The 21,964-nt window shown below is 47.8% G+C and overlaps 1 protein-coding gene across 1 annotated transcript in view; it reads left to right on the top strand.

The window, feature by feature from the left end:
- Positions 1-21,344, top strand: part of PARN (poly(A)-specific ribonuclease) — a 114,625-nt gene extending 93,281 nt beyond the window's left edge. The window contains 5 exon segments of the mRNA XM_049768455.1: positions 8,429-8,553; positions 8,555-8,605; positions 8,607-8,623; positions 16,291-16,484; positions 20,343-21,344. Coding sequence (XP_049624412.1) covers positions 8,429-8,553; positions 8,555-8,605; positions 8,607-8,623; positions 16,291-16,484; positions 20,343-20,395 — 440 coding nt within the window. The 3' untranslated portion in view covers positions 20,396-21,344.
- Positions 21,345-21,964: the final 620 nt, after the last annotated feature.

Below are 21,964 nucleotides of genomic sequence, written 5' to 3'. Positions count from 1 at the left end.
TCACGTTGCTGGCTGATAAGAACACATATTCTCATCTCTCCACAGTCCTCTCCTTTCTTCCTGGGTTTCACCCTGGGAATGATCAGTTGAGTCACGAGGGTGTAAGTAAATTCTTTTCTCAAAGGGGAACCACATCAGAACCAACCTCAGAGAATACAGCTCAAAGGAAAGTGCTGGCTTGGCAGGATGGTATCAGCTTGACTTCGAGCAACAGACGTGAAGCTTTCCTACTTGAAAAGCGAAACCTTAATAAACCGAGCCTGCTCTTGCTCCATCAGACTTTGCAGATGGGACTCTGAGTGGGGAAGGAGATAACGGCCGTCACCAGCCATAAACACCACCAAGGCCTTCTGTTCCTCGCCTTCCCAGCTGCACCACAGGCTGCCATGGTTCAGAACGCCCTGAAGTGGTCTAGATATGAGGGCTGCTTATTTATTTGTATCTGGCTTCTGATTCCTGGTTAGCTAAAGAGCCCATCGTGGCCCAGCCACTTCCTCCAGCCCACTGTTCTGGCCTGCAAGATGGGTTACATCCCAGAGTCTTTTTGTGGATTAACCTTTCACCACACAAAGCGCATTGTTACCTGAATGGCCAGTTTTGAATGATGGGTGTCATTGAGCCCTGGTCAGGAAATCAATGCTGGTTGACACTCGTGTAAAACAGGAAAAGAGCGACCTGAGAGGTAGGTCTTGGGACTGATGCTGTGGTGGATTGAAACCCAGTTCACACTCAGACAGGTGGGCTTTGTGCCTGTGGCCATCCAGGCACCATAGCCTGTGATGTCAGGCTAGTAATAGCCTGGTTTAACCCTCAACATGTCCACATCCAAGAATAGGACAGCTTGCTAGAGGTTGAAAATGACCCATGCAGTCAGTCGTTAAGGTGTCCTAGTAAGGAGGCTAATAGGCCAAGAGCCAGTTGAGCACCCTTATACCTGTTCAATTACGTGCTTAACCAAGCGTAGATGATTTACTTCCAGTCTATTCGGGCTCTTGGTACATTGTAATCTCTGTGTGCTATGATTCTTCTTTTGGTGTTTGTTGTTTTTAGGGCCACACTGAGCCATGCTCAGGAGTTACTCCTGGCTCTGCACTCAGTAATTTCTCCTGGCAGTGTTTTAGGGGACTACAAGGGATAGTAAGAACAAACCTAGATTGACCACCTAAGTCAACGCACTCTCACTGCTATACTATTGCTCTATCACCCACCTCATGATTTTTTTGGGGGGTGGGGGCCCACACTTGGTGGCGCTTTAGGGTTTTCCTCATGGCTCTGTGCTCAGAAATTACTCGTGGCAGGCTCCAGGGGCCATATGGGATACCAGGGATTGAACCCAGGTCAGCCATATGCAAGGCAAAGATCCTACCTGCTGTGCTATAGCTCTGGTTCCAAGGATTATTTTTCTTACGCCTCTCTGACATGTCACTAAGCCAACTTTAAAGACACTTAAAATAGTGCAAGTAAAACATGTCTTCTTGAGTCTTACATAGCATAAAATGTATTCAGCGTTCCTAACACTTCAGATCTGCTATTCGCACGATCCAGGAAATCTTTGATTCACTTTTAATTATTTCTGTGTAGTTGAGACATCAGTCTTCATTTTCAACCCCCTAAAGTGTGAAAATGTTGGAAATGGCTTAGGTCTTTCAGCTGTCTGTCAAGTTCACCAAGACTGTGAAGTATGGAATTGCTTCTCAACTCTTATTTTAAATTGTGTTGGTTTTGACTTTTGTGTATGTGTGTGTGCATTTGTGTTTGTAAGAAAGGTATTTTCTCCTTAAAAAATTAAAAAGGGGGGCTGGAGCAGTGGCGCAAGTGGTAAGGCATCTGCCTTGCCCACACTAGCCTAGAACAGACCACTGTTCGATCATCTGGCATTTTCATATGGTTCCTCAAGCCAGGAGCAATTTCTGAGCGCATAGCCAGGGATAACCCCTTAGCATCACCGCATGTGCCCCCCCCCCCAAAATTAAAATAAATAAATAGAAAAGTAACTCTCAATTCTAAGTAGGTTTTGAGCTCCATCTGCTTCGATTTGACTCTACTATAGAATCCTGGGACTGGAGTTATAGCATAGCATTAGGGTGTTTGCCTTGCACGCGGCTGACTCAGGATGAACCCAGATTCAATCCTCGGCAACCCAGCCTGCCAGGAGCTGAATGCAGAGCCTGGAGTAACCCGTGAGCACCACTGGATGTGGCCAAAAAAAAAAAAAAGAATCCTCTGACTTTAGGGATACCACTACCTAAGTCATTTAGGAATGAGCTGTTTTCATGCTTATGAAAATAAAACGTTTTTCAGTTGGTGGCCAGTTGTGGTGGGAAGTGAAAAAATAGTATATCACAATAACCTAAAGGTGGGAGGGGAGAGAGATCTCCATTTTATGGAGGGTGAAGGGAAAGCAGGAAATTTGCACTGGTGAAGAGATGGGTGTTGGAACATTGTATGACTAAAGCTCAATCATGAACATCTTAGTAACTATCCATGGTTAGATTAAAAAAAAAAATTTAGGGTCCAGAGTGATAGCACAGCAGTAGGGCGTGTGCCTTGCACATGGTCAATCCAGGACGGATGGTGTTTCAATTCCAGGGCATCCCATATGGCCCCCCCGAGACTGCCAGGGGCGATTTCTGAGCACAGAACCAGGAGTAACCCCTGAGTGCTGCTGGGTATGACCCACAAAACCAAAAAAGTAAAAATTTTTAAGCAAAAAGAAGAAAGAAAAATAGTCACTGAATTTGGGCCAGGGAGAGAGCTTAGGGGGGCTGGAGCACACTCTGTGCAGAAACCCTGAGTTCAACAGAGTCAGATTCTGGAAGCCCCCCCCCCCCCAAGCCCTCCAGGTGGAAACAGCCCCTGCCAACTCCTTGTCGTATCCGCAGGATTATTTAATACTGCTGTTGCTGTTTCTTAGATATCTTTAGGGGGGCTGGGAGTCATAGTACTGTGGGGAGGGTACTGGACTTGCATGCGGCAGACCTGGGTTCCTTCCGCAGCCTCCCATATGATCCCCTGCGCCCACTAGGAGTGAACCTTGAGCTCAGAGCCAAGAATAAGCCCTCAGCACTACTGAGCATGGCCCCAAAACAAAACAAAAGAATGTTTTTCTTGGACCAGAGAGATAGTAAGCACAAGTGAAGGGCTTGCCTAGAACTTGGGTTTGATCCTGTTACCAGCAGGAGTGATCCCTCAGTGCAGAGCCTGGAATAAACCCTGAGAACTGTCAGATGTGGCCCCAAAATAAGAATAAAAAAGGCTGAAGCAGTAGTACAGCGGGGAGGGCATTTGCCTTGCATGTAGCCGACCCAGGTTTGTTCCCTGGCTGCCAACACCAGGAGTGATTTCTGAGCACAGCTGGTTATAAGCCTAGAACTATATAATTGGTTCTTTGGTTACTGAGTGAAAGCTTGGGTCGGGGTAAATTTAGTTCCAGCACATACGCCTTCCCCACCCCAGCACCCCGGAAGGTATCCCTGAAGGTCCCCAGCACCAGAGTCCAAACCACTGTTTGAAACCCCCCCCCCCCCACACACACACACACACACAACAAAGCAAAAGCAGAACAAAACAAAAAATATATTTCTCCGGGTTCTCTTCTTTTTTTGGGGGGTTGGGTTTTTGGGTCACACCCAGCGGTGCTCAGGGGTTACTCCTGGCTCTACACTCAGAAATTGTCCTTGGCAGGCTCAGGGGACCATATGGAAAGCCGGGGCTCAAACCAGGGGTCCATCCTGGGTTGGTCACAGTGCAAGGCAAACCCCCAACTGCTGTGCTCTCTCTCCAGCCCCCTTTTAAGCCTCTTCTTTCTCTGGCAGCTGAATGACCTTCGGGAGCACCTTGAACAAGGTCCTCTCAAGAATTTCCTCCCCTGGCAGGGGAGGTCTCTGCCTCTTTCTTCTCAGCCAACACTAGACTCCAGGATAGTTGCTTTCTGTTCCCTCTGCCCAGACTATAGTTCTCCCCACAACTACTGTCCCCCAACATTTTCTTTTACTCTGTCCACCCTCCCCACATCCACATCTTAGGAAACTCTGCAGTGTCTTTTCTAGGGCTATGGTTCCTGTGTCCCTGTTTTGATCAGCTCCACCCTGAAAATTCCAGAACTTTCCTCATTCCCAGCACAGCTGGGGATGTTCTCTGGCTTGCTCCCTGTGAATGTGAGGGCTCCTCTGTCTCTGAATTTTCATAGGCCTTGGTTGCCTGGTCTTCAGAGATGGGGCATTTGTCCACGAGTGAATGGACAGATGAATAAAAGAAAAGAGAATGAAATACATCAGTGTCTGGGGTTCACAACCCAGTGTGGGGGGGAATAAATGAACAAATACATCTGCTGGCAAATATGTTAGCATAGCCCTTGGTATGTAGAAGGGATGCAATGAATGGTGTCGTGTTGATTTTTCAATTGACATTTCAGCTAGGAACCATGGGAAGAAAAAAAAAAGAAGGACCCCCCCACCCCCACAACAAGGGCTGGTCATGGCAACCACGCTCTGTAGTTGATGGTCCCTTCCCTTCCCTGCTCGCCTCCCCTCCTCTTCCCTCACCTCTCTCTTCCTTTTCCCTTCCTTTCCCTTTTCTGCTTCCCCTTTCCTCTGCTCTCTATTCCCTTCCTTTTTCTCCCTTCCTTACTCAGCATCATATTTGCTGCCAGGGATTGAACCATTAAAGATTTTGGGCCAAAAGTTGGCCTTGTCCAACTTTGCTACAGGTTTGCTACAGTTTCGGAGTCTCTTCCCCTCTCAGCCTTCTCATGAGTCGAATTTATGGCTTTTTCCTTCTCCTCCTGCCCTTCCTGATAGTAAAATAATTTCTTGCCATTTCATTATCTGTTGAATGTTTTTCATGAAATATTTCTACTGAGGGTTATTTGGGGAGTGTTACACACCTGACAGTGCTCAAGGCCCACTCCTAGCTCTCCACCCCCCTACTCAAGAGACCATGTGCAGTGCCAGGATTTGAACTGTTGTTGCATCCGCAGCCCACGTGCAAGTTAAGCACCTTAACCTTTATACTATCTCTTTGGGCTCCAGATATTTTTAATACTTCACTAAGATATTGAAAATGTGTGTTTTGTTCACTTGGTGGTGCCGGGATGATGTTATGTCTCATAACATCAAGGCAGGTGCTTTACTGCTGGGCCACATCCCCCAGGCCTCGAAATGTTGGTGTGTTTTTCTTTCTTTTTAAAATAAAAGTAACATTAAATCAACCTAAAATTTTTTGTATCTGGGTTTGCCTTGCACGTGGCTTTCTGAGATTTGACCCCAGATTTGATCCCATGATGGTTGCTTTAAGCCTGCTAGCAGTAATCCCAGAGCATAGCTAGCCAGGTGTGCTCAAAACCCCCAACTTAAAAAATAAATTAATTAATATCTAAGGCTGTATCTTGCCTACAAACAGTATATCTTGCCTATAGACCATATCTGGACAATAATAGTTCTTCATTTTCCAGAGAGAAAAAATCTAAATGTCTCAAGTTGTGAAAAAATTGTATGTAAAAGGGGCAAAGTTTGTATGATAGTCGTCAACCTAAAGAAATACACAGGGACATAGAAATACAAGGGAGATATGTGGCCTTCTACCATGAAAGAGTGAAACCCTGATGGATTCTTAACCAGTCATGTAGCTGCTATGTCCCCCTCCAACCCACAGACAGGACCCCCCGGATTCAATCTACTTTGTGCACCAGTATGACAGCCAGACCACACCCACAACACATCCTGAAGATTAACTGCTGCGCGGTTGCGTGGCGTGCGTGCGTGCGTGCGTGTGTGTGTGTGTGTGTGTGGTGTAGAATGCAGCCTTCATGGGAGGGCTGCCTCACACAGGTTCCTTCCCAGCGCTTAAACACAAGCCAACCCATTCCTGACCAAACGGGGCCCCCACCAAACCATTTCCCTGACAAATGTAGGAAAGGTTTGTGTGTCCCAGCAGCCTGTTCGGGCTGGCTCCTGATCCAGCAAGCTGGCATTAGTGGGTCCATGGCCTGACAGCCATTCATATTGCTGATTCATCGAGTCCACAGGGACTTGGAGCCGAGAGTTTGACTTCCAGATGAAGAGGGCATGAGCTGCGTGGCTGCTGGGTCTCTGAGGGCTGGCAGGTAAATTATTGCCATATGAAAGGCCAATGATGAAAAATGGACAGGTACTTCCTTCCCATTCCTTCCCCCTTTACAGTGATCCCGGTTCTAAATGTACACAGATAAACAACGCTTACATGGACATGCACACACACACACACACAAACATTCAGAATCATTTGCGGTGTTTGTCCTCACACACACCCCAAAGAGAAGGAAACTTTTCTTTCTTTCACAAATACATTTTTAAATTGAATCACTAGAAGGATAGATAAAAAGGTTGTTCATGATTGAGGTTCATACAGCCTAGCACCCCTTGACTAGGCACATTCCTACCAACAGTGTTCCCAGTTTCTCGTCTCTCTCTCTCTCTCTCTCTCTCTCTCTCTCTCTCTCTCTCTCTCATCTCTCTCTTCTCTCTTCTCTCGCCTTCCCCCCCATTTTTTTCTCCCCCTCCCTCTTTTTTTTTCCTTCTAGGACACTGGTTTGCAGTATGGTTACTGAAAGGGTATAATGCATATGTATCACTTTTATCTCCTTTCAACACCCAGTTCTTGTGACAATTCTCAATGTCACAGTAGTCCCTAGGAGAAGGAAATTCTTTACAGTGAGATGCTCTTTGCTTGATCATGTTGTTTGCTTTATGACCCCCGTCCTCAGCAATGCCTTTACCAGCGGAAGAATATTAGTTTCGAACCTACCCCTCTGACATGTTAGTCTAAATTAAATTTGGGAGAAAGAAGGGTCATCCCACTCTCATCTCTTGGATGCACACTGCTTAACCAGTCTGCCATGTCTGAGGGGATGGGTTTTTTTTTTTTTTTTTTTTTGGTTTTTGGGTCACACCCCTGCAGGGTGCTCAGGTGTTACTCCTGGCTGTCCTGCTCAGAAATCGCTCCTGGCAGGCACGGGGGACCATATGGGACGCCGGGATTTGAACCACGGGACCTTCTGCATGAAAGGCAAACACCTTACCTCCATTGCTATCTCTCCGGCCCCTGAGGGATGGGTTTACAGGGGGAACCCAAGGAAGCTGCTTGTCCTCAGCCTGCATAACAGTGTACAACTGTGCGATGGGGTTTGTGTAGGCTGGACTGTGGTATGGGACTCCTAGGGACAGTATGAGCTTCAGTGGAGAATTGTGCCTTGTTTCTCCAGAATTCTTTCGGCCCCCAGACATAGATTTGTGGCAGGTCCGGTTTGAGCAGAGGAAAGATAGGTCTCCAGCACTGCCAGGGATCTTGAGTTTGAGTCCCTGGGAGAGGTGCAGTGGCCCTGACCTTTGGGTTGACCTGTCCCAGTCTGCCCACTTTACTCTCCCACACACCCCCCAGTTGTGTGGCCATAGCATCCTGAATTCTGGGGTCCTGCCATCCCCACAATGAAAACAGCACAGCTCCCTGCCACAAGTGTCCACAGGATGGGACAGCACAGGTGCAAGGCCTTCAGTGTATACGGTGATGTCAATGATATGTGACTGTTGCTGCTATTAATGGTAATGACAGACAGGTCAGGGGTTGGCAGTCTTTCCTTACGGTCTTCATGTTTTTTGTTTTATTTGGGCATTGGGCCACATTTGAAAGATGTTCAGGGCTGACTTCCATTCTGCATTCAGGTGTCACACCTGGGTTGGCTGTGTTTTAAGGCAAAATGCCCTTGCTTACTATACTATTATTGCTCTAGCGCCCAAGGATTTTCCTGTCTTTAATATTCATACTCTGAAAATAAGCAATTTCTAACACTCTTGTTACCTGCACATGTTTTGAAAGACTCCTATTGTATCCACACAACTGTGACTCTTTTTTTTGTTTGTTTTTGGGACATAGCCTACAATACTCAGGAATTGGTTTTGCATTCAGGAATCATTCCTGACAGGCTCATGGGGCCATAAGTTGAAGGCCAGGTATCAAGTCTGGGCCTTCTGCATGCAAGGCAAACGCTCCTACCCCATTGTACTGTCACTCCAGCCCTCACCACAGTGGATGTCATTTTTTCCAGCTGGAGAACCTCAGGTAGAAGAGGGCTTTGACTAGGGATAGTCGCCAGGCCCCATGCCTGTTTAGGGTCAGGCACTGTCTCAATATAGGTTTGAGCTCACTTTTCAGTATCAACTCTCCTTTGTAAGGATTTCCTTTTTTGCAGGGGAGGTCTCACACCTGTTAGTGCTCCAAGCTTACTCCTGGCTCAGCACTCAGGAATCACTCCTGTCAGGCTCAGGACCACATAGGATAACGAGGGTTGAACCTGGGTCCCCCTGGGTTGGCCACATACAAGACAGGGTGCCGTCTATACCCCACTGTATTATCACTCCAGGCCTCCTGTAAGGTTTTTCTTTTTTTCTCATAGCTGTTAATACCAGCAAATATGCAGAAAGCTACCGGATCCAGACCTACGCTGACTACGTGGGCAAGAAGCAGGATGAGAAGGCAGGTCAAAGAGGAAGTGGCAGAGAGGACGGTTGGAAGGAGGTTGGAACGGAAGCACCTCAGCACGCAGTGCTTGTCTTATGCCCTGCAGAACCACTTTCTACCACACCAACAGGTGAGCCTCTGGGGAAAAGGATACTGGAGACCTCTCTTGAGGGTCCTTCTTGAGCCTAAGTCATCAGTCTGACTTTTCTGTGGGAAGTGTGGATAAATGCTCATGTCCCCAGTCCCAAGGGAAAAGTAGATGTGGGTATGGAACAAGGCCATCACAGGAAATCATTCAAACCAGGCTGGAGAGAGATGAAACACGAGTCCAGAAGACCTTTCCACCATGTGGAGAGAGAGAGGAAAGCCCACCAGATTCGCAGTCTTTATTGGGAAGATAGAACCACCCCCATGAGTAGAGAATAGGTTGGGAAAAAGAACCTATCCGGAGGTTGTTCCTGCCCAAGTGTGTTTTTGATATGTAAAGGGGGAAGCCATAGTGGATAAGGGTGAAGTCTGATTCGCCGTACCAATTTAGGGTAAAGACTGAATACTCTAGGGCCAGAGTGATAGCACAGTGGCAGGGCATTTGCCTTGTACACAGCCAACCCCGGACCCAGACGGGCTCCGGTTCGATTCCCAACATTCCATATGTTCCCCCAAACCTTCCAGGAGTAACTACTGAGCACCACCAGGTGTGACCCAAAAACAAACAAAGATTGATTACCCAAATACTTTTCCTAATAACTTGTCATTTTATTTTTGGGGGGGGGGTCACTCCCGGCAGCTCTCAGGGGTTACTCCTGGCTCTATGCTCAGAAATCGCTCCTGGCAGGCTCAGGGGACCATATGAGATGCCTGGATTTGAACCACCGACCTTCTGCATGCAAGGCAAATGCCTTACCTCCATGCTATCTCTCCGGCCCCATAACTTGTCTTTGTAATTTTTTATTTTAACACCACGATTTGCCAAGTTCATTGTGAATAATTCCACACGCCATAATCCTATGGGGAAGGGAAATCTGGATCAGGGTCACCACCCGAAATAATCCAAACCAGGCTGAGGGTGAAACACATGTAGTCTGGCAGTCTTCTACCTCGAATTGAGTGAAAGAGAACTGCCTGCCAGAATTGCAGTTGTCATTGAGTAATGAGCCCACCCCTGTGCCGGAAGTAAGAAGAAAGACCTGTCTTCAGCCAATGAGACATGTAAGAGTACCGTAATCTCTGGGTTTTGGGTAAAACCAAGTTGTAAACAAATAATACAAAGAAACCAGGGATGATTATATTTTGGGGTAAAAAAGATGTAATTAACAACTTCCCCTTTTTTGTTTAAAAATTTGAAAAGGGTACATTAAGTGTGTTCTGTTTGTTCTCTGCAAGAGGCAGGAACCCCAATCAGAACTTATATAAGTGGGGTTGTCATGTGTGTAGGCATGGAAAAAGCTGGGGAAGTAAAAGGGAAAGTAAGCTGTAAGGTGGAGAGGGGAAACTATTGCCAGTTATTGTAGCTAGTTCCTAGAAATCACTGTGAATGAGGGTAGACTTGGTAAAAGCATCATACGCTAGATTGTACAATACATCGTTCTCAAAAAATATACTTAAGCTGAAAGCAAGTTATTTAAACATTCTTACACTGAGCACTGTAAATGTAAGTCCAGGGCCATCTAAGTTCTTTTTTCATAAACTTCTCTAAACATAATCAGGAGGAACATTTTCATTTTAGGGTTTTTTTTTTTTTTTTTTTTTTTTGGTGGAGGGGTTACACCCAGCAATGCTCAAGATTACTCCTGGTTCTTGTGCTCAGAAATCATTCCTTGCGGGCACGGGGAAACCATATGGGGTGCTGGGATTCCAACCACCTTCCATCCTGGATCAGCTGCATGCAAGGCAAATATTTACCCGACCGCTGTGATATCTCTCCATCCCCCCAAATCAGAAGAACAGAGGAACATTTCTACAGATATACATAATTTAAAAATAAGGTTGCTAAAACATTTTTATAATGAGCATTGTAATAAGAATCTAGTATCTAAGTACCTTTTCCATAGGAATTCTGTGTGACAGAAACATTGGAAACATTTTTGCAGATATACTTAATTTGAGGATAAGTTGCTAAATGATATACACAATCAAGCATCATAGCAATTGGGGAAACATTCACTATGATAGCCAAGAACAATTTAAAAAAAAACCTAACAGGCATTATACATTTCCTCGGAACTGTGCAAACTAATATAAACCACTGAAGTTGTATACATAAATTATCTGTTTGCAGTGGGGCACAGAACAATTGAATAGCTATTAAGAACTATACAGGTGGGGGGCCGTGCGTGGGCGCTCGAGTAAGGGTGCCTGCCTTACCTGCGCTAGCCCTAGGAGACGGACCGCGGTTCGATCCCCCGGCGCCCCATATGGTCCCCCCAAGCCAGGAGCGACTTCTGAGCGCATAGCCAGGAGTAACCCCTGAGCGTCACCGGGTGTGGCCCAAAAACCAAAAAAAAAAAAAAAAAAAAAAAAAGAACTATACAGGTAGAATACAGTTTTAACCAGGCAATTTTGGCAACTGAAGCAGATGGGATCAAGAGAGTAATCTTGAGGACAGTAAATTTTTGGAGGTGGCCCAGGCATGGGAGGTTCTGAAAGCAGCTCTTTTCAGTTGGGCTTTGACTGGGATTGATTTTTTCATCTCCACCTTTTGTGATAATTTGCTGAGGTCACATGGAATGGAAAAGGTCGCCTGGGACGGGAAGGCCTTCAGTACCTTGGCCAGAATCTGAGTGGAGATGCCCTTTCATCTCCCTGCTGTTGGTCTCCCTCCAATGAGGCTATCTCTTTGGCTTCTACTCCAGTCAGTGACTTTGATAAACTGCATACAAATTGGGGGGCCAAAGTCCTTGCACAAAGCACCTTTGGTAGATGGAAAGCTATGACTCTTGGCCTCTGGGACCCTGCTCAGTCCTTCAGCTCTCTCCCCTTCACTGCCTCTTTCTGTCCTGCCTTGGGGGGGGAGGACGGGGGGCTCTACTACCAGGGGATGGTGGGCAGTTGAGCAAGATGGGGGAATGAATTGTGTAGAAACTATGTAGATTAGGAACAGAGTGGCTGCCTTTGACCTGGCAAGCCCTCAAGTCCAGATACCCTCTCCTTTCACTACATCAACTCCACCGTCTCTCTATCTCCAATGCTACACAGAAACTTCCTGGGATTGTTCCTCTTAGTAACTGTCCATTGAACAAAGACATCTGCTTTGGTGTCATTTCTTTTGATAAATTGTAACCATTCTGGACATTGAACCATTTGACAGTGTCTTGGATTAACAACACTGGCTTGTCCACCTAACTCAGGGCTTTGGGCACCAGGGTGTCTCTGCTTGAGCCGTTTTTTCAGACTTCTGAGTTCTGCAGAGGTGATAGCTGGCTCATCATCCTTGGGAAATGGGGTTCTTTCTGGTTTTCGCCAGTAGTGAATGCTAGTAATGAATTATAGGCCCTGGGAAAGCCTTTAGGTCAAGAACCCGTCACACTGGGACTTGTGTGTGGGAGAATCTCTAGGGAGCCTTGCACGTACAGTCCAGAATGAGAAACGCAGGTAGATGGACCAGCGCAACATAAAGCAATTCAGAAGGGAGTCCATGTGCATTGGTGTTCTGGTGAAGGGCATGGTACGTTCAGTCCAGCTCGAGGGGGCCGTCATGATGATGATCTAGGAGAGGGTCATGTCACTCACCATTGTTGGGGTCTTCTCAGGTCCCTGTTCGAGTGCCAGATGTAAATAAGTCCACAAGCCATAATCCCACAGGGAAGGAAAATATGGAACAGGGTCACTGCATGAAAGAATCCAAACCAGGCTGAGGGTGAAACACTTGTAATCTGGCATCTATGAAATACAGAGTGAGGGGGAGAGGGGAGGAGGAAAGAAGAGAGGGAAGGAGAGGAGGAGAGGGGAAAGATTGAGATATGCCTGCCAAAACTGATTGGGGGGGGAGGGTCTACACCTGGCGATGCTCAGGGTTTAGTCCTGGCTTTGCACTCAGAAATCACTCCTGGCAGTCTCAGAGGACCATATGGGATGTCGGGGATCAAACCCGAGTCTGTCCTGGGTCGCCGCCGTGTGCAAGGCAAACAACCCTACCGCTGTGCTATTGCTCCAGCCCAATACTGATTTTTATTGTGTATGAAGACCACCCCGGTGGGGGCAGGGAAAGTGAGTACAAAAGGCCTATTTTGAGCCAGTCCCACCTAGATTTTCAGACCTATAAAACAATCTGTTTGGGGGGTAAAACCAAGTTATAAACAAAGATACAAACAAACTAGGTATGATCTTTGTTATGGGTAAACAAGGTATAATCTAACAGTTCATAATACCATCCTTTTAGCCATTCAGTGTTTCCACATTAATCCCACCACCAGTGTGACCTTCTCTCCACCAGTGTCCTCAGTTTCCCACCCACCATCCCAATTTGCCCCCTTAGTGGTCACAGATTTACTTCTTTGGGGGGGGGGGGTTGGGGCCACACCTGGCGGTGCTCAGGGGTTACTCCTGGCTGTCTGCTCAGAAATAGCTCCTGGCAGGCACGGGGGACCATATGGGACACCGGGATTCGAACCAACCACCTTTGGTCCTGGATCGGCTGCTTGCAAACAAACGCCGCTGTGCTATCTCTCCGGGCCCAGATTTACTTCTTTTTATTTGTTACCACATAAAGGCAAATGGAATGATCCAAACTTAGTTCAATAAACGTCACTTTGAAGTGACTGCTTTATCTCTCCTTGGTGTCACTAAGTCACTGTCTAAGGATTTAAATTGGGCTATGGTTGGGAGACTCATACCCAGTGGTGCTCAGGGCTTACTCCTTGTTCTATGCTCAGGAATTTAGTCCTGGCAGGCTCTGGGGACCATATGGAAAATCAGGGTAAAACTCGGTTTGGCCATGTGTATGGCAGACACCCTCCCTGCTGTCTGTCCTATCACTCCAGATGGTTCTCATCTCTTTTCTTTTTTTTGGTTTTTGGGTCACGCCCGGCAGCTCTCAGGTGTTACACCAGGCTCTATGCTTAGAAATCGCTCCTGGCAGGCTCAGGGGACCATAGGGGATGGCGGGATTCGAAACAATGACCTTCTGCATGCAAGGCAAATGCCCTACCTTCATGCTATCTCTCTGGCCCCAGGTTCTCACCTTCTTATGCATTCTGACAGTCCCTGACTATTATGCTGTCAACCTGAATTCAATCACGGACCTCCCATATGATTCCCTGAGCATCACCAGGAATAGTTTCTGGTTTAGTTCCTTTATTTCCAGGAATAGTTCCTTTATTTTCCAAAATAAAGAATCTTTTTTCGTGAAAAGAGACTAAAGATGTCCCTTTGAGAAAATCTGGAGGATACTCTGGCGCGCTAGCATATCCTCAGTGTCGGGGTGTCGGCTGCTTTGATAGGGTGCCTGCCAAGTTTTCGTGGAAATTGTTGTGTCTCTTCCTCCTGGAAACAGAGTGGGAGCGAAAGGGCAGTGAGACCCAGGCTGTGGAGCTGCTTCCTCTGCAGGGGGCTCTGCGCTGGCCGGCCAGTGTCTCCCTGCTCTGGCTTTGACCTTGTCACTAATTCTGATTATAGACATCCCTCACATCTATCCTCAATGGCTAGGATTTTTTTTTTTTCTCTTTTTTTAATGAGTGAGAAAAAATGAGCAAGCCCCTTCCACTCAGACTGCCTTTCATCCAGCTCCTTTCTGCGTTACCACTGGGGGGAAAAAAAAAAACTTGAACGACTCCGTTGGCCCCGAAGGGAATATTTTAAGAAATTCAAATAAACAGTTTAACACTAGAGTCTGTTTAATGGAAAATGCAGAATTTTAAAGCATGTAGTTGCTCTAATAAAATGGAATGATTAGCCAAGCAAATTGGTTTTACCACGGAATGTCCCCAAGTCCTAAGACCTGGGAGTTTTAACGAACGTGAACAAATAGCCCTTGTGTCCATCAAGCGCAGACGGGTATACAGAGAAGTTTGCCGCCTGCCTCTGCCTTCTGCTGGACCAACACATCGGGACCCCGTTGCCTGCTTTCAGAGGCATGATCAGGGGCCAAAGAGGTAGCTTAGCAGTAGGACGTTTGCCTTGCATGCAGACGATCATGGATGGACGGTGGTTCAAATCCTGACATCCCATATGGTGTCCCATCCCGCCCCCACCCCCACCCGTGCTTGCCAGGAGCAACTATTGAGCGCAGAGCCAGGAGTAACCCCAGAGTGCCACTGGGGGTAAACCCCCCCCCAAATCAAAGGCATGATCACCGCAGGGCTGCTGAGAATGATGTGGAAAGGGACACAGGCCACTTGGAGACACAAAGTCTGATTTAGACAGACAGAAGAGTGCTGGGCCCACGCTAGAGTACTGCCTGTCTTCCTTATATGAGAGTCCTGGGTTCTATTCCTGGCATCGCATGGCTGAGCATCCCTGTGTATAATCTGGTAGCCCCCAGCATTAGAGGCTCAGAGCAGCCAGCATGGTTAGATTCAACCACTGAACCATCAGGCCCCACTGAGCTCTATTTCCTCTATTCCTGAGCTCTAGTGAGAACACTCCTAGCCAAAAAGTAAAATAAAACTAATGGTTATGGGGATTATTTTATTACGTTGTCCTCAATATTTTGATTTGTTTTGATTTTATTTTTGTGCTACACCCACAAATGCTCGGGTTCTTCCTGGCTCTGCACTCAGGAATAACGCCTGGCAATGCTGGGCTCACCATATGGGATATCCAGAATTGAACCTAGGTCAGCTGCATGCAAGACAGCTGTCCTATCCACTGTGCTACCATTCTGGCCCTGGGATATCATTTTTTATACTGTTTAACCTGAAGCCTCTCTCAGAGGCTTGGGCCACTGCCCCTGAGAAACCAGGTTCATGCCATCTCTGGAGACTTGGCCTATAGCAATGGTCCTCAAACTACGGCCCGTGGGCCACATATTGTATTTATTCCCATTTTGTTTCTTCACTTCCAAATAAGATATATGCAGTGTGCATAGAAATTTGTTCATAATTTTTGTTTTTACTATAATCTGACCCTCCAACAGTCTGAAGGACAGTGAACTGGCCCCCTGTTTAAAAAGTTTGAGGACCCCTGGATAGGATATAAGTCATTTTGGGCTCAAACCCAGGCAGGGTCTAGTTCTTACTCCTGTACCATCTCCCAGCCTTTTTCTCTGAAGCTGTGGGGGAACCTGAGTCAGAATGTTACCTCTTGGAGCCGGAGAGATAGCATGGATGTAAGGCATTTGCCTTGCATGCAGAAGGACGGTGGTTCAAATCCTGACGTCCCATCTGGTCCCCCGAGCCTGCCAGCAGCGATTTCTGAGTGTAGAGCCAGGAGGAACCCTGAGTGCTGCTGGGTTTGACCAAAAAAAAAAAAAAAAAAAAAGAATGTTACCTCGAGGGGCTGAAGCAGTGGTGCAAGCAGTAGGGCATTTTTCTTGCACGTGCTGACCTAGGACGGATGGCAATTTGATCCCCTGGTTCCATATGGTCTCCTAAACCAAGATTGATTTCTGAGCACATAGCCAGGAGTAACCTCTGAGCATCACCAGGTGTGACCCCCCCCCCTCCAAAAAAAAGTTTCCGGTGCTGATGGTCAGGCCTTGGTCCCTAGTCAGGAACCGTTGCCTGCATGTCGCAGCAGCAGCAGGGCGGGCAGGCAGGCAGATGGGTACTAGCAGGTGACAGTGAGCAGAGCTACCACAATGCCTGGGCATCTGCCTGCCGCTCCTTACACACTTCTCATCATTCTCTGTTTACTTTGCAGCCTCACAGCCCCTGGCTCAGGAGGGAAGAGGAACATGAGTCCCAGCCCCACGGAAGAGGACCCAGAGGCCAGCGTCCTTGGCGAGCATTCTGATGCTGATCCCGAACAGACAGAGCCCTGTGCCGAGCCCCTCTCTGAGGGCAGGAAGAAAGCCAAGAAGTTAAAGAGAATGAAGAAGGACCTCTCTCCCGCAGGTCCACACCATCCCTACTGAGGAAGGGTTCTTTGGGAGAGGGGTGCTCAGGGCTTATTCCTAGCTCTGCACTCAGGTGGTACTTGGGGGACCGGTCCCTATGGGATGCCGGGGATCCAACCTGGTTTGGCCTTGTATATGGCAGACACCCTCCCCACTGTGCTATCACTCCATCCATAAAAGGAGTTGTTTTTTCTGGAAGCCTCTCAAAACACCAATTTGGGGGAGAAAGAAGAGAGCCCTGCAATCAAGTAGCCTCATTGAGGGAGCCTTGCCCTGTAGCCTGCGCTGTTAAAGTTGATTTCATTCATTTGATTCACTAAATAGCTGGGGGTCCTGACACGAAGTTTAGAGCTCTCATTAGAAACTCTGCTGGCATGAAGTTTCTTTTCCAGGCACCCAGTCTTTGCCAAGGGGCCACAAGTAAGTGGCCTTGGTGTCAGCAGTCATGCCTGTAACCGATTCCTACGTGGGTTATTTTTAGTCATACCTTTTGCTGTTCCCAGCAGAAGCCCTGCCGGCCCCGCCCCCAGCCTGGATCTAATTTTTCTTGTATTCAGAAACAAAGGGGATCAATACACATAGCAATGGAAATACACACACACAGTCCTTTCCCCCCTGATTTTGTATGTAGCTTGGTACACACAGCCACACACATCAACACACCCTGCCCACTGAGATGTTTGTCATTCCTGTTTTTGTTTGTGGCTTCGGAATAGAGGGATCTCCTTGCTCTTCAAATCAGAGCAGGAGCAAAGAGGTTGCTTAAGCTTCTTCTACATGGTGCTTCTTGGCACCGAAAATTTCCTCTCATTAGAAATCTGGGTTGTATACTATCTCTCCTTGCATCTGCTTTTTCCTCTGTCTATGACCCTTGTCCCTAAGTCAAGTAGCGGAAAAATGTCCCATCGGTATCACACTTTCTCTTCCTCTCAGAGCCTACATCTAACAAGATGGGAGTAATGGAGGGGATGATCCTTGCCTACCTGTCTCATTCTTTTTGCAGTTTTTTTTTTTTTTTTTTGCTTATCTCTTGTTAGGAACAGGATGTGTGTGTATGTGTGTTTCCTACCTCAGCATGATTTTACAGATATTAAAATACCTAATAATAGGGCACATGAACAGATTAGGTCCTTTTATAACTTTTCTCATTTAATCAAAAACTTTCTGTGAGGCACTTGGGGCTTTGAATTTATAATATCATCATTAAAGGAGTTTTCTCCCTTCCCATTGACAGGGAAACTGTCACTGCCAGAAGACGGGAGCTAAAAAAAACATCGTAGATGTTGTGCTTCTTTGTCAGTGCTGCTAAAAACGAATGAGAAAGGGAGAAACATCTTGACAACTTCTAATTGAACCAGGTCACCTGAGAGCATGGCACTTCCTCCCAGGGCCCCATTCACCCTGGGAACCCCATGTGCCTCCTTCCCAGCGGGCACAGCAGGAGGAGGCGAGGAGCTGAGTGCTCCACAGGCTATGTCAGCCCACTTTGCTCAAAGGTGCAGGGGGTGCTCTCGTGAGTCCAGGACATTGGGCTGGGCAGGAGCCATGTCCATGGGAGGTGCTGCCACAGGACTATCTGACCCAAGTGCACAGGTCCCTCCGGCAGCCTATTAGGATTTTCGGTCCAGGGATGTGCCTGGACTGGTGGGTGCTGAGCAACAACTGAATCACTGTTCTCCCAGGCTAGGCTGAGGGTTTCCCTTTTCCATGAGAAACTAGCATGTGGGAGGGAGTGCTGGGCACCGAGGCAGCATGGGGCAGTTGGCTCCCACACAGTCTCTCTTTCTCTTGGGTGTTATACATTTTACTCCTCAAGGTGCCTAAAAGTTAAGTATCCAACCCCTTCCCAGATAGCATTGTAACCTAAACAGAGCTGGAACGATAGCACAGCAGTAGGGCGTTTGCTTTGCACGTGGCCAACCCAAGACAGACACGGATTCAATCCCTAGCATTCAATATGGCCCCTCAAGCATGCCAGGAGCATACAGAGCCAGCAATAACCCCTGAGCACCACCAGATGTGACCCAAAAACACATACAAAAAAAAGAAAAAATATTGTAATCTAAAGGACCAGTTATGGACTTGGTTGTACACTAGAAACATCTTGTCTTACCTCCTAAAAATATAAGGGATGGCTTGTCATTTTCATTTTATTCAAGAAATGAGGCTCAGGGTCATCCACATCCAAATCCAGTATAGGTGGCGGGACCTCTGATCCTGACTGTCCCGAGGGATGTGATACGAGGGTGTTTTGTTTCTAGAAGCTGTCCTAGAGTAGAAACAGTGACTAGGGGCCCGGAGAGATAGCACAGCGGCATTTGCCTTGCAAGCAGCCGATCCAGGACCAAAGGTGGCTAGTTCGAATCCTGGTGTCCCATAGGGTCCCCCGTGCCTGCCAGGAGCTATTTCTGAGCAGACAGCCAGGAGTAACCCCTGAGCAATGCCGAGTGTGGCCTAAAAACCAAAAAAAAAAAAAAGAAAGGAACAGTGACTAGAGCTGGGGCATCTGCTTTGCATGTGGCAGGCCTGGGTATTTCAATCCCCACCCCCTAATAAGGCAAATCAGGTGATCAATCATGTGATCTAAATAAGCAACCACTCCACATTGGGGTTTCTAATATATTTACATGTGATGTACTTGACAAGTTTTCTCTCCCCATTGTTCTACCATTTTCAGGAAACACATGAGTGAGTGGTCCCCTTTGTCATGTGTCCCAGGGATCTAGGTTAGTGATGCCAATAGGGAGTTTAAGGTGCAGTCTGAATTAGTGCATGCAGGAAAGCAATTCTGCCTGTGATATATTCTGGAATAGCATCTCAGAAAACTTCCCCAGGGATGAATCAGGGCTGGGTTCCTTCAGCTAGCTTACTGCTCAGTGAACAGGGTCCTGGGGGAATCTAGCCTTCACTTATCCAGAGAATGGCCCTCCCCACCATACTGGCCAGTGTCAGGACACTGGCAGACAGTCCCTTAGCTTGCGACCCCACAGAGGGTCACACCTGGGGCTGCTACCTCAGCCTGGGAGAAGGTACCACCTACCTTCACCCCTTTGTCAAAATACAGCAAGACTCACAATTGTATATAATTAGACACATCCATGAAGATGCAGTTGTCACTCTAGGAGAGTCCCTCTGCTAACCCCAGGCCCCACAAACACAACTTTGCCTGCTCTTATCTCTGAGGTCCACCTAGTTCTAAGTGCCCTGGGCATTCCCTTCAGGCACCAAGTACTGTTTCATATTATGTAGCCACGTTGGTCCTGATCCAGCCAATCAATGGCCAGTTAGAGGACATGTGGTTGGTTGCCAGTTAACAGAGTTCCTACAACTGTAAACACTGGCACACGGGATGTGCTGACAGAGCAGCATTTTCAGTTCTTTGGGAAAAGCCTCAGTGCATGCACCAGATTGCAGGCCTAAATGTATGTTGAACTTGGTAGAAGCCGCCATGATCCTTCTTGTGTGTCCTTCTGCATGGTGTGGGTAGACCAAGGCTTCCTGGGATCTGAGTTGGTTCCTGTGGGTGCCCTGGAGGCCATTGGCCAGCCTGGCTGAACCTGAATCAAGCCTCTGGCTTGCTTATACTTGGTTTCGCTCTCTGAAGCACCTTGGCACTGAGGTTTCTCATCTTAGCACCTGGGAACCCAGCTTCCTGTGGGTGTGGACGGGATTGCATGCACTGGGAGGTCCACACCTCTGTCTCCCTGTTCTCCGTCCCCCACCAGGTCTGTCCTGCCTTCACTGCCAGGGTCCAGGCATTGGTCTCCACAGGAGACCAGCCCGTGCCCCACAGCCCTCTGCTGCCCAGGCACTACCTCTCTGTCCTATTCATCACATTTTGTCCTTTTCCCTCCAGGAAGCTTCTCGGACAGCTCCACCACCCTCTTTGAAGTCCCTGACACGTGGTAACCGAGACCTGCAGGAACCTGCCCCTGCCACTGCTACCGTGGAGACCTCAGCGGCACATCGGGAAGCAAATGTGTGGGTGGAATCAGGGTGCATGGCACCCAGAGTGACTCCCTGGAAAATCGTCCCATTTTTATTAGTGTGGCTGTGTTTCTTCTGCTCCTTTTTAATATTAACTCGTCTGCTCACCCTTGGCATGGCTGTGAGTGAGCCTGGACTTGAGCTCTGAACCTGTAGCCCGTGTCTCCTGACTGTGAAGCCTTTCTCCTCATGGATCAGCGTGTTCGAGGAACTACCTGATGGAAATAGACAGGAAAAGTCGATCTGGGGTTGGATAGAGGGAGATAGAACAGCGGGTGAGGCACTTGCCTTGCAAGCAGCCGATGCAGATTCAATCCTGGGCACCGCATGGTTCCCCCAAGCCCTGCCAGGAGCAACCCTTGAATACAGGCTTACCCTCAAGCACCATTGGATGTAGCCTCTTGCCTCCCTCCCCACTCATCTACCCCCTAAAAAAAAGTACCTCTTTAAAAAAGTAAACTGACTTTCCCAGATGCTGCCATCCTCCATCCTAGTTTGGCAGTTGGATTCTTCGGCGTTTTGTGTACAGGACCAGCCGTGTCTGCCCATCTCAACACTGTTCGCACTCGAGGCTTTTTTCCACTAGGAAAACCCTTGATCTGGGCCCAGGTGGGAAATCATCTTCCTTGCCATTGGGGTTGGGGAATTCTCACACCAGCATGTGGGGTTGTTCACAACGAACTCTGTCCTCCAGCACTGGCCGGGCCTTCCCCAAGCTGTGTGTGTTGGGGAGACAGACAAGCAGCCTGACCCACATCTCTGAGTCTGTGAGATCATTGTTTGCTATTTAACATTTTTGTACCATAAAGTTGAAAAATCTACAAAGGAAACTTGTGTTTCCAAAAGAGAAAAATTAAAGACATTTTCATAAGATCTTTCTGGGTGCTGCTTGTTTTAATCCCCTACTTTCCTTACATAAGCCAAGGCCAGATCCTAGCTCTGCCCCATTGTGCCTCATGTCTAGGAAGTCCCAAGCTTGGTGCTGAAGCACTTCTCCCTCTGACACCTTTGACTCCTAGGCACCTTCAGAAGAGGTGGGCTTGCTGCCCTGTTGAAGTCAGGGGTGAGGGTCTCTCTACAAGATCCAGCAATTCCAATGTGTGAAACACTTCCCCCTATCAGGAATCCTCCAGCCTTCACAACCACCTACATAGGCTTGCCCCCCCACCCCCAAGATGGCAGCTTCCCTTCAGCTAAGGAAGGGCAGTGTGAGGACAGCCTTCAGATATGACACTGGCCTAGGTTCCTAGGAATCTAGGGAGTCTTACAGTAGGGAGGGAGCTCTGCATCTGTGTGATGGCGATTCCTTGTCCTATGCAGACACCATTTGTGTGCCCCTCGGTCACTGTATTCTCGTGATTGAACTGCTTGGAGAAGTGTGTGTCTCATCTGCCCCCTCCCCACTCTGGTCCCATTTTCTCTATCACAAAATCAGAACCTCCTTCATCAGGGACTTTCAGGAGCACAGTGTAATGTGAACATTTTCTATGC

The sequence above is a fragment of the Suncus etruscus genome, chromosome 2, assembly GCF_024139225.1.
Source record: "Suncus etruscus isolate mSunEtr1 chromosome 2, mSunEtr1.pri.cur, whole genome shotgun sequence".
NCBI classification, from domain to species: domain Eukaryota; kingdom Metazoa; phylum Chordata; class Mammalia; order Eulipotyphla; family Soricidae; genus Suncus; species Suncus etruscus.
This window is presented reverse-complemented; position numbering and strand designations above follow the sequence as displayed.